At 61.5% G+C, this 11,750-nt stretch overlaps 1 protein-coding gene across 2 annotated transcripts in view; it reads left to right on the top strand.

The window, feature by feature from the left end:
- Positions 1 to 681: 681 nt before the first annotated feature.
- Positions 682 to 11,750, top strand: part of DAZAP1 (DAZ associated protein 1) — a 20,509-nt gene continuing 9,440 nt past the window's right edge. Inside the window, exons 1-6 of one of the 2 annotated variants that reach the window (XM_007460385.1) lie at positions 682 to 812; positions 7,773 to 7,813; positions 8,297 to 8,463; positions 8,737 to 8,802; positions 10,560 to 10,670; positions 11,482 to 11,530. In XM_007460385.1, coding sequence (XP_007460447.1) covers positions 784 to 812; positions 7,773 to 7,813; positions 8,297 to 8,463; positions 8,737 to 8,802; positions 10,560 to 10,670; positions 11,482 to 11,530 — 463 coding nt within the window. In that variant the 5' untranslated portion in view covers positions 682 to 783. The remainder of the gene's footprint in view (positions 813 to 7,772; positions 7,814 to 8,296; positions 8,464 to 8,736; positions 8,803 to 10,559; positions 10,671 to 11,481; positions 11,531 to 11,750) is intronic. The other variant, XM_007460386.1, reaches the window with a different exon arrangement.

The following is an 11,750-nucleotide window of genomic DNA, read 5'->3' as shown; positions in this document are numbered from 1 at the left end:
GACTCAATGTGTTTTCATAATCATTGCATCTACAGCCAACTGTTGGATTTGATTCCAGTTCTTTCCTCAAGTGACCTTGGGCAGGTGAATGAGCCTCTCTGACCGTCGGTATCGTCTTCTGGGGGCAGCGGGAGCAGTCTAGGCGCAGTAGCCGAACGTGGCGCCGAAGCCTCCCGCGGCCTGGCGGGGTGCGGGCGTGGCCTCTTCCCACAGTTGACCCCACGCGTGGCCCCGCCCCGCACTCGAGACTGAACAAGGAAGCCGCAGCCGCGCCTGCGCCCCGCGGTGCCTAGCCCCGAGCGCCCGGCCGCGCACGCGCCCCGCGCCGCCGCGCACGCACGCACGCTCGCAGCACGCGCACGCACGCGGCTCGATCCGCGCTCTCCCCTCCTCGGGGCGGGGCCGGCGCCGGCGCGCGGGACTCCACTTCCCAACGTGCCCCGCGGCGACGCTTGCAGTCGCCGAGGAGGAAGGCCGACGCGCGGCGGCCAAGCGGCGGCGGCGCGGGCTCCGCCGCACGCACGCACGCACGCACACGGGGCGCACCCCTGGCTCCGCCCCCGGAGGCCCCGTGCGGGAGCGCGCCCGGGCGAGCGCAGGGCGGCGGCGCGGGCGCGGGGACGCGTGGTGACCGTTGGCGCTGAGGGGAGGAGGCAGCGCGGCCGCCGCCGTTGCGCAGATCCGGGCCGCGGCTGTGGGGAGGGCGCCGGGGCCAGTGACCTTCCGGAGGCGGGAGCGAGCCAGGGGGCCCGGACGCCGAGCGCCTTCGCCGCCGCCGCCGCCATGAACAACTCGGGCGCCGACGAGATCGGGTGAGGACGCGCCGGCCCGCGCCGCCGCCTCGGCCGGCCCCCGCCCAGACCCGCCCGGCCCGTCAAGGTCACGCCGCGGGGCCGTGCCGAGCCGGCGGTCGGGAGCCCGGGGGCGCGATGGGCCGGGGGCCCCTGGGGGGACCTGGGAGTCCGGACGCCCCTCCGCCTCGTGGCCTGGGACCCCGAGCGGGAACCGGGGGCCCGAGGAGTTCTGTGGGTCCGGGCGCCCCGCCGTCTCGTGGCCGGGGACCCCGAGCCTCAACGGGGGGATCCGGGGAGTCCTGGGGGTCCGGGGGTCCCACCGCCTCGTGGTCGGGGACCCCGAACCTCCACCGGGGGATCCGGGGAGTCCTGGAGGTCCGGGCGCCCCGTCGCCTCCTGGCCAGGAACCCCGAGCCTCACCTGGGGGTCCCTGCTGTTTCCTGCCTGGGGGAGACCCCGCCGCCGAGCCGGTGTTTACCGCAGGGAGACCCTCGATCGGGAACCCGGGGTGGGGGGCGGTCCGGGGCACCCTGTCTGCCCCCGCGCCTGGATTTCTCGCTGGGCGGGAGGGGGGGGCGGAACCGTGCTCGTGCTTTTCCTCGGGGACCTCGAACAGGAACCTGTGGGGTCCAGGGAGCCCCCAGCCCGTGCACGAACTTGGCGGGTCAGCGCACGTGGCGGCCCGGTCGGGGGGGGTTCCAGTTCTGCCGCCGCCCAGCTTCTCCCACTCGGGACTCAGCGAGTGCCCAGTCCACCATCTACTCTCCCAAGTGTAGTTTCGCAAACCGAAGGCCCGAGGGCCAAGGTCATGGGGGGCCGTCCCCGGTCTGCAAGCAGCGCACCCCGCAGTGTCCACCACCTCAGCGCCTCCGCGCCACCTGATGGGGGTGTCTGCAACTGTTGTTTTTATGTTGCTGGAGCCCCTTCCCGCTCAGCCCCCACCTAACCCCCATGGGCGGGTTTAAGATAAAGAGAAAGAGAAACTTGGGCGGTGGACAGACAGGCTTGCTCCTTGGTGCAACTGTTAGTGAGAGAAGGTTTGTTATAGCTAAGTTTCCCCTTTAATTATAGTCTTGCCTAATGCTAAACGAGCTGGAGAGGAGTGATCCCAGAGGAGCTAGGAAATCCCATTCTGCCCTAGTCTAGGGGTTTGGTCTAGTTTTCTTTGCAGAGACTGGTTTCTACAGCATCAGCGTAATTTTACAGTTAAATTCTTTTTGCGGAGATGGCAAAACAGCCTGGGCTGGGTTTCCGAGGCCTTGTGTACGTTTCTCCGTGCACTTAGCGTTGAACAGATGTGGTGTTTACAAAACGCTTGATTTGGTGAGTAAGTCATTGTTGGCTGGTGGGTGGCTGGCCTCACTGAGCCCCTGCCAGGTTCCAGCAGCACGTTACACCATAGGACATAAAGTGTGTTTTGTGGGCTCCCCCCTCCAGAACCCCACAGCGTTTAGAGGACCAGAAAGAAGGCGTGTAGCTCCTAGCCTGCTTTGTTTAGGAAAGACGTACAGGCACTGGAAGTCTGAGCTGTGTGTCGGGTAAGTGAAAAGTTGCAGCGCTTCCGCTGGGAAACTAGGATGTGGGCAGAAAGAAAGTTGCGGCGAAAGGGGCAGGACCTGAGGGAGCGGCAGCAGGTCTTCCACAGCCACATGGGCCTCTTTTCCTGACAGCCAAGCCTTCTGCGGCCAAGAGGCTGACTTCTTTAGGCCTGGGCTGCCTTTCCTCTCACCTGGGAAGGCAGGGAGCCTCCAGATCCAAGAGGCCTGCCCCTCTGTGTGCCCTCGAGGCGACGGCCAGACAGGGGTCCCTGGCGGTTCACCCCTACAGCTTGTACCAACCCCTGGGAGAGGGTGGAGCCAGGATCCAAGGCTGGGTCTGGAGGGTCCCACCCTTGGCACCGCAGACCCACCCCAGACCCATAGGCAGCTTGGGGAGGCCACAGAGCAAGTAGCAGAACCAGGATCGGGATCAGGGACCTGCCTGGCCGCATTCCCCTCGCCACCCTGATGAATGCACCCAGGTTACCTGAGTTCTAAAGTTGTAGATGTCAGGTGTCCCAGAAACTTTATTGCTTTGCCCCAAAACATTGGTCAGTTTCTGTTTTCTGTGGGAGGCTTGTTTCCCTTTGCTGTTGGAAGTCGGGTCCACCTTGACTTCCTTACTCTGTGTGGCTGTTAGTTCAGTGCTCGTGACCTCATCCGGCTCCCTGGTGATGGGCCCTCTTGGAGTTTCCCGTGGGGGGGACCACCGTTGCCCACTTGGGGTGGTCACCGTGTGGGAGCATGCGTCGTGCTCAGACGAAGTGGTAGCCATGTTATGGGGACGTGACAGTCTCACTGATCGCTGACGAAGCCCACCCTCCCCTCAGACCTTCGCTTTGGTGTCTGGTCAGGCCCTCCCGAGCGGCTCCCAGGCCAGAGGGGCGGTTCCACTGTCAATGGTACCTGCGTCCTCAGGAAGTGGGTGGATGCCTGGGGTGTCTCCCCATCGGTGATCTGCACTTTTGAGTTTGAGCCTTTGAAGGCAAAGCTTCCCCGCGTCTGGACTGTACAGGGGCTGGTGAGGCCACTGCTTTTAGTTCATGTTTTCGTCATCTTGGCTGTCACAGTGGCCCGAGCAGAGCCGGGGCGGGTCTTGAGGGCAGAGGCCCAATAGGAGCAGCAGGTGTCACGTGTGGCCTCGTGGAGCCAGGTGCCACAGGCGGGCAGATGTTCTCCGTCCTGGGCCGCCTGGCGGACAGGCGCTCACCTTGCTGAGGGCCGGGGAGCGGTCAGGGTTGTGTCCTGGTCTCCTCCGTGGCCTTGGAGAGTCAGCTTAAAGAGGGGTCCCCGGACTGAGGTTCTGGGGGCTGACGTGTCATGGAGCTGGAGAGGAGTTTGAGGGGGGTTTTATCTGGCAGATGTGGTTCTGCTGGCGTTCCCCCGGGCTGGTGAGACAGGGACCCTTGGATGTGACTGAGGGGAGGGGAGGGCCCCAGGGCGAGGAGGGACCTTGGGGAGGGGAGGGAAAGCAGCACTGGGTCTCTGGAGAGAGGCGTGGGCACGTTTGCTCAGGACAGAAACGCGGGAGGTGGGTGATGGGGGGGCACATGAGGGCTCAGGTGACTTATCACTGGAGGGGTCCTGGGGTGGAGCCTGTGGGTCCCTCATGGGCGTGGCTCTTTCTGGCATGGTTACTTGCGGAGGCTTTGAACACAGAGAGCCTTCCGTTGAGCTCTGGCTGGCCCCGTGGGTGTAGAACGGGAGCACGCAGGGCCGAGCTTCCTGAGGCCTGTGGGCGTGAGCGCCCTTTGGGGGGTGCGCTGTGTGGTGGGGCAAGAGGTGTCTCCTGCCCTGTAGGGGTGGGGGTGGAGGGCCTTTTCTCTGGGGCTTCTCTCTTGCATTTTGGAGCTGTCTTGGGCTCTGCAGGGTGTGGAACAGCATCCCTGGCCCCCACCCCCTCGATGCCAGAAGCCACAGATGTCCCCAGACGTGGTCCAGTGTCCCCTGGGGGCAGGATTGTCCAGGTGAGACCCCTGTTTGGGAGCATTTGCTCTTTGAGGCCTGGTTCCCAGTGTGTCCATGCCGCTCGCTTCCGTGGGTTAGGACGTGTGTCCCAGGACTGTTTGTACGCCCGTACAGTTGGCTGTGATGCTGGGGGCTGCTCCGCTTGACTCCCTTCTGGTTCTGGCCGTTGCAGTGGGCCCAGCACCTGGACTTGGTGGCGTGCTGCCCTCTGTGTGGGGCCCCTCCTCAGAACCCCTGCCCTGGGCTGCGCTGGACCTCTGTAGCTTCAGCTCTGACCCCTCCCTTGGCAGGGCACACCGAGGCTTAGAAGGGTCAGGGGACTCGGCCAAGGTCACTCCCAGGGTGGCCAGGCTAGAATTGGGGGCACCCCTGCAGGTGAGCGCGGCTGTGTTTCGGTGGAGGTCGCTGTCTGGGGGGCCTGGCCGGCAGGGGTCAGTGGGCTGTGGTGTCTTTTGGGAGCTGGCGCGCCTCCCACGTGCTCAGCGAAGGTCAGCCCAGGCTTTCCATGTGTTGTGCGGCCCCATAGTTTGTGAGAGGTGATCTCACTGGCCGGTGGAGGGAAGCCCGGCCTGCGGAGTGAGACCCCTGCCCCGACCACTGTCTTTGGGGTGTCCAGTCTGTCACAGCAGAAGGGCTGGAAGTGGGGTGGCTCCCTGGCTGCAGAAAGGCGTGAACACAGGCTGTCGAGGAGAGGGCTGCCTGCCGGACCGTGTGAGGGGTCCTGGCCTCGGCCCCCTGTCCTGGGCGCGGCCTGTGGTGCCTGCCGTGGGCAGCCTGGGCCGGGGAAGCCACCGGAGCCTGACTTTCTGGTGTACGTACCACACAGTTGCCCTAAAGTACCCAGAGCAAGAACAGGGGAGTCATCCAGAGCAGGTTTCCATTCAGCAGCCGGAAGAGGGTGAGTGTTTCCCGGACCCCAGCAACCGGTCACTTGTGCCAAACCCCTTCCTGGAGGAAGGCAGCGATCCCATCCCGGCAGTTGGGGTGCATACCCTGGCAGCCAGCGCTGACTGCAGACCTCCTCTCGGGTCTCCAGGGATGGAAGGGTGTGACAGAGCCAGGAGGTCCCCTGGGGGCGGGGCAGGGTCTGTGGGAGGGCCCCCCAGTTTCCAGCTTCAGCTGAGTGATGACTTTGGCACCCTTCATAGCAGGGAAGGGCTGGAGAGAGGCTGCCACGCGGGGTCAGCTGACCCTTCATCTGCTGAGTTGTGTGTAAATGCCCAGAAAGGCCTCAGGTCATCTGGTGCCAAGCAAGTCTGTCTGGGCCACCCCCCGACGGCAGCAGGGTGGGCAGAGCCCGGCGCCCTGTGCGGGTGTGTTGGCTGTGATACCGGCGATGGCGCCAAGTCTGCCTAGAGCCCCCGAGTCCCTGCCACCGCGGGTCAGCGAGGTCTCCCTGGGCATTCTGGAACCTTCCATCTGCAGACAGGGAGCAGGAGGAAAAGAAATATATAAAGCACCCAGCACAGCACTGGCATGGGGTCTCCGGTCACATAGAGCTCTCTCCTGTGCCAGCTGTGCTCCTGGCATCTTCTCAGGGGTGAGCAGCTTTCGCTTCCTAGTTTATATAACTTGGGACTCGCAGAGCAGTGGCAGGAACAGGGGCACAGTCGCCACGATCTCCTCACGCCGGCCCCGCTGCGTGCTTTCCATGCCACGTTCCAGCCCTGTGCGCCTCTGGACGCTCCTGTGTGTCCTGTTTTCCAAGAACAGAAACATTTTCTAAATACAGCACAGTGATAAAATCAGGAAGCACATATCAACACCATATCATCATCTAATACACAGGGCAGATTCCGGTTTTGGCAGTTTGCACAGGTGATGGCCTTTCTCTCTCTTTTCCCCTTAACGTCTGATTTTGAAATTTAAACGAGGGCTGGAACCTGGACTGGTCAGACCAGTTCCTTCCTCCTCAGCAGCATGGGGGTTGGGTTGTTTGGAGGGACTGGCTGACAACCTTCCTGTCCTAATCACATGCAGGCTAAACAGAGGTGGGTATTCCTCTAAGTGAGTTGGTGTTTGTCTCAGGTTTTTGAGAATGCTCCAGGTCCTTTGTTTCTTCAAGCTGCTTTTCCACAGCAAACTCGTTTGTGCTTGTGCCCAAGGCCTGGGCACAAGAGGCGGTCCATTGCCGGCCTCAGGGCCTTTAGGTCATTGCCTGCCTGGGTGCCAGGCCCTGGGGCAGTGGGGCACAGCTGCGGGCTGTACTCCCCAGGGTCTCTGAGAGGCAGGAGGAGCCTGGTCTGACCTCGCAGGGGTGCGTAGGGGACAGGACAGGAAGGTCACGAGGCCTGGGTGTGAGCTGGCCTCCCGATCCAGAAACGTGCTCTGTGTGCGGGGAACGGGGGCATGTTGAGGATGGCAGGGGCCACCTGTCTGGGGCGGGGAAATGGTTTCTTCCACACTGAGTTTCTCTCCCCCAGGCAGAAAGCCGCAGTGGGAGGGACCCCTGAGTGCGGCTAGGGCCACTGCCCTGCAAAGGTCTGTCCTTGCATCCTGGCTGCCGTTTTCGGGCGCTCGGGGGCTCAGCCTCGGGGGGCTGTTTTGTCTTCACGCCAAGCAAGGTGGGGTTGGCTGTGGATGGGGACAGTGCCTGGGTGCCGTCCCGAGGGTGACGGTGTCATTCCTTTCCCCGTGGCAGCAGGTGGGATGGAGAGCCCCGTCCCCTGCCTGCCCTATCACACCTGCCCTGGATCGGGTTGGGAGCCTGCAGCACAGGGCACCTCTCCGTTCACTTAGGCCCAGCCAGCCTGAAAGTGGCGGGCAGTGGAAGGCTCCTGGGTTCTGGACCCGCCCTGGGACTATGTGGACACTAGGCAGGGAGGCCACCGGAAGTTTTCCTCTCAAACATTCTAGGGCACCTGTCCGAAAGGACAGCCCGGGCCACCCTGCCACGTCTGAGCTCCAGGGACCTCCCCAGTGATTTGTGGGTCCTTACTTGTGACCACGTGCTGCATATCCCAGCTTTGTCCTAAAGCCCTCATCCCCGCTGTCGTCCGAGTTTGTTGCGTGAGATCTCAGCTCTGGACTTGGAAACCTTTGGTGTTTGCTGAGCAGTTGGGAAGCTGCCCCGTGATCCTGCTCCCAAACTGGCACGGTAGGGGGTGCCGTCGGTCTCTCTTTTCTTACTGTGGTTGAGGTCAGCGTGTACATGCGACTTGGGACGTTCTAACTCTCACTCCTGCCCTGTGGGCAGATCTTGGAGGCCTCTTTCATGCCTTTGACTAACGAGGCTGGGCCATGGCCGTGCCCCGGGTTACCACCTTAGGGTAGGCCAGATGGTCGGCACCTTGGGCAGAACCCTCTTTTTTTGCGGGGGGCGCTGTGCCATGCAGCCTGCGGGATCTTAGTTCCCCGACCAGGGCTTGAACCCAGACCACGGCAGTGAGCGCCGAGTCCTAACCACTGGATCACCGGGGAGTTCCCAGGGCAGAACCCTCTTGACCCTGAATGTTTTCTCGTTGCATTGCAGGAAGCTCTTCGTGGGCGGCCTTGACTGGAGCACCACCCAAGGTAGGTGCGAATGGACCTCGGTCTTTGGATTGTGTGAATTGTCTTAAATTCCTGACTTATTTATTGTCTTGGTTTCTGGGAAGGGGCACTTGATCAGGAGTTGATGGGGGCAGAGATGAATGATCGTGGGCTTTGGAATTTGATCTCGTCCTGATGCTTCGTGGTCATGGTCATGGTCACAGTCGGGCAGGGTGGCCGGCTCTGAAGGCAGAGGCTGTTGGCGTGTGGAGGTGGAGCCAGGAGGGCTAGGGATCCGCTGGCTCTGCCTACTTAGCTGTGGCCTTTTTTCTTCCCACGGAGATGGGGTGCACCTTCCCTTCCCTGGCGCCCCGTCCTTCACCCTCTCCACTGCCCCCATGTCAGTGGATCAGCCAGTTTAAAGGTTCCTAGTTGCACACTTTACAGGTCAGGCTGACGGGCTGGGAGCGTGTGACCTGCCTAATGCCCTGCTGTGCATGTGCGTGTGTCTCGATCTCTGAGCAGAGACGCTGCGCAGCTACTTTTCCCAGTATGGAGAGGTTGTGGACTGCGTGATCATGAAAGACAAGACAACCAACCAGTCTCGAGGCTTTGGGTTCGTCAAATTCAAAGACCCAAACTGCGTGGGCACAGTGCTGGCCAGCAGACCACACACCCTCGATGGCCGAAACGTGAGTGCCGGTCCCTGAAGAGAGCTCTCTGTCTTCTTGTGTGTGGCTCCTGGGCGTGCCTCTGTGCCCGAGCTGTGGTGTGTGTGTGTCGAGGACTGCTTTCCCATGGGGTTGGTTTGAAGGGGTTAAGGCTCTGAGCTTAGACTGGGCGCTGGGCCAGGATGCGGCCCGGGCCACCTGATGGGCCCTGTGCCCCTGGCCCTGCTGCTCACACCTTCTCTCTGGGGGAAGCAAGCCTCCTGTTCACCACTGCTCCTTTGAAACTTCCAACAGATCGACCCAAAGCCCTGTACGCCTCGGGGGATGCAGCCGGAGAGGACGCGGCCGAAGGAAGGCTGGGTAAGGGGCTGGGGGCTCCTGCTGGGTGTCCCGCAGCCACTGATGCAAGGGGAGCCGTGTCTCCGACCTGCGTCCTTGCTCACTCAGACTGAGCAACAGGAGGGCTTCCGGCATGAGGTTGAGCAGCTGAGAATGGCTCGGGTCGATTCAGTGTTGGAAGTTTTTTATCTTGTAGCCGAGAAGTTTCTTATTAGTCTACCTTGCACACGATGGCTCACAGCCATCTGTCGTTAGGAACCTTCCGTTGTATCCGCGCCAACTGCTCCTCGCCCCCCACCCCCCACCGCTCAGCGCTCTGCTGACTGCTCCCCTCCAGGGAGGAGGCCTGCTGAGTTCAGAACCCACCTTGGGACTCTGTGAGCCGCGTGTGCCCCCCGGCGCCAGGCCAGCCGTCACCCAGAGTGCCCTGTCCTCGAGGAAAGCCCTGCTGGACAGGCTGGCCTGGGGGCTGTGCGGGGCTGGGGCCCGGGCACCGGCATTTCCATCAGGGGCCTCAGACCAAGGGCGTATTTTTCCCGCTTTCTGTTAGGAAATATCAAATACAGAAAAAGAGTGGTACAGTGAACACCTAAATAAAACACTGCCCAGATTCATCAGTGGTCAGCATCAGTGATCTACACAGCCGTCCCTCGGTGGGATCTGCGGGGACTGCTTCCAGGACCCCCGAGGTGACCAGAATCCACAGACGCTCAAGTCCCTTACGTAAAATGGCCTGTAACCTACGCACGTCCTCCTGTGCACTTTAAACCATCTCTGGATGACTCATGATACCCGATACAGTGTAAATAGTTGGCCGGTGTGCGGCAAATTCAAGTTTTGCTTTGTAGAACTTTGTGGAATTTTTTTTTCTGAATTTTTTTTTTTTTTTAATTTTATTTTTATTTATTTATTTGTGCTGTGTTGGGTCTTCGTTTCTGTGCGAGGGCTTTCTCTAGTTGTGGCAAGTGGGGGCCACTCTTCATCGCGGTGCGCGGGCCTCTCACTATCGCGGCCTCTCCCGTTGCGGAGCACAGGCTCCAGACGCGCAGGCTCAGTAGTTGTGGCTCACGGGCCTAGCTGCTCCGTGGCATGTGGGATCTTCCCAGACCAGGGCTCGAACCCATGTCCCCTGCATCGGCAGGCGGACTCTCAACCACTGCGCCACCAGGGAAGCCCCCTTTTTCTGAATATTTTTGATCCACGGTTGGTGGAATCCAAGGATGCAGAACCCGTGGCTGCGGAGGCTGGCCGTGTGTGTACCCACCTCCGCGCCTGCCCCTGCCGCTGGCACCCCGCCCCCACACCCAAAAGTGCAGCCTCTGCGTCCCCAGCTGCTCATGTCTGGGGGGGTGGGAGGAGGTGGCAGCGTAGGGTGTCCACAGAGAGTGGGGTCCGGGTCAGAAGGCGGAAGAGGTGGCAATGGAGCCTCAGTTACCAGAACTTTCCACCGTCTGTGCGTCACCAGCTTACACACTGCCCCTGGAAGCGAGCCTGGTCTGCCAGTCTGGTTTGTGCAGGCCACCCTGGTACTCGTTCTCCCCTAAAGCCCTGGGTTCCACACCGCAGAGCTGGTAGGCGCCGTGAGTGGGCGTGCTTGGGGCGCCCCATCCTCTGTCGGCGGGTGGACGCGTTCATTCGTACAGCGGCCGTTGCAGTTTTCTGGACTCACTGGGCTCCTGGGGTGTCTGGTCTGACCTTCAGAGGCCACAGCGTGCACAACAGCGGGGAGCGTTAGGACGTTCCCACGTGAACTAACCACCTTCTCCTCCTCGAAACAGCAGAAAGGACCCAGGAGTGATAACAGTAAATCAAATAAGATATTTGTCGGTGGAATTCCTCACAATTGTGGTGAGACAGAGCTCAGGGAATACTTCAAGAAATTCGGAGTGGTGAGTTCTCCCCACGTCAGCAGCAGGTCGGTCAGGGCGGGAGTGGCGCAGCCCTGTGTCCTGGGGAGGCTGAGCCTGGCACAAAGCAGACCAAAGCCCCATACGTTCCCTGCGTGGCCAGTTACCGTCCCAGGAGAGGACTTACTGTAAATGGGGCACACTGACCTCCTGGAAGGCCCTCGGGTCGATTGTAGCCACTGTGGTGGAAAGCGCTAGATGGTGTCAGGAAGAAGGGGCTGGGCTTGGGTGAGGCTTCCGCCCCCTCCCCTAGGATGGGGGGCGGGTGGGTTTGTTTTCTGGAAGAGGCTAAAAAACTTGGGGGAGCTGAGTTCTAGCGGGGCAGACAGGACACAGGCAGGGCTTAAGGGGGCCAGTGGGCTGGGAGGCTGTCCCCTCATCCGAAGCAGAGACACGAAGTCCCCCCAGGCTTCCACCGGCTGCAGCGTGCTTGCCTCGTGGTACCTGTTTGTACCCAGGGCCTGGCAGGAACTTGTGCGGAGCGGACGAGGAAGGGAACGTGGTGGCCCAGCCAGGCCGTGGACTCTGATCCCGGATGGGAGGTCCTGGCTCTCGTCTCCCCACTGGAGCGTGGGGCCTGGGCCCCTGGTGACCCGCCACCTACCCTGCCCCGTGAGCACCCCTCGGCCTGCTGTCAGCCCCGTGGGTCTCAGAGCCCAGGAAGCCGGCCTTTTGCCTCGGAACTTCCTGCACTCGGCAGGCAGTCCCAGGCAGTGGGGGCCGGGAGTGTTGTAGGCAGATGTGCCCGTGCCACCTGCAGACCTGGGCCCTCAGACGCCCATCTCCCTTCCAGGTCACGGAAGTGGTCATGATCTACGACGCGGAAAAGCAGAGGCCTCGAGGTAAAAGAGATGGAGTTTGTCCCTGGCCTTCCCCTCAGATGGCAAACTATCTCACAATTAGGTGGTGGTTGTAGCGAGCCTTGCCTCAGGAGAGGGTGGTTTGGAGACTGAAGTCCCTTCCCACGCAGCCCCAGCCTGTCTGCTTCCCAAGGGCAGGCGGTACAACCTTTTTTTTTTTTTTTTTTTTTAGCCCTTTTTTTTTAATTTTTTAAAATTTGGC

The sequence above is a fragment of the Lipotes vexillifer genome, unplaced genomic scaffold (assembly GCF_000442215.2).
Source record: "Lipotes vexillifer unplaced genomic scaffold, Lipotes_vexillifer_v1.1 scaffold225, whole genome shotgun sequence".
In the NCBI taxonomy this organism is placed as follows: Eukaryota; Metazoa; Chordata; class Mammalia; order Artiodactyla; family Lipotidae; genus Lipotes; species Lipotes vexillifer.
The sequence above is the reverse complement of the archived record's forward strand: the minus strand, read 5'-3'. Positions and strand labels throughout refer to the sequence as shown.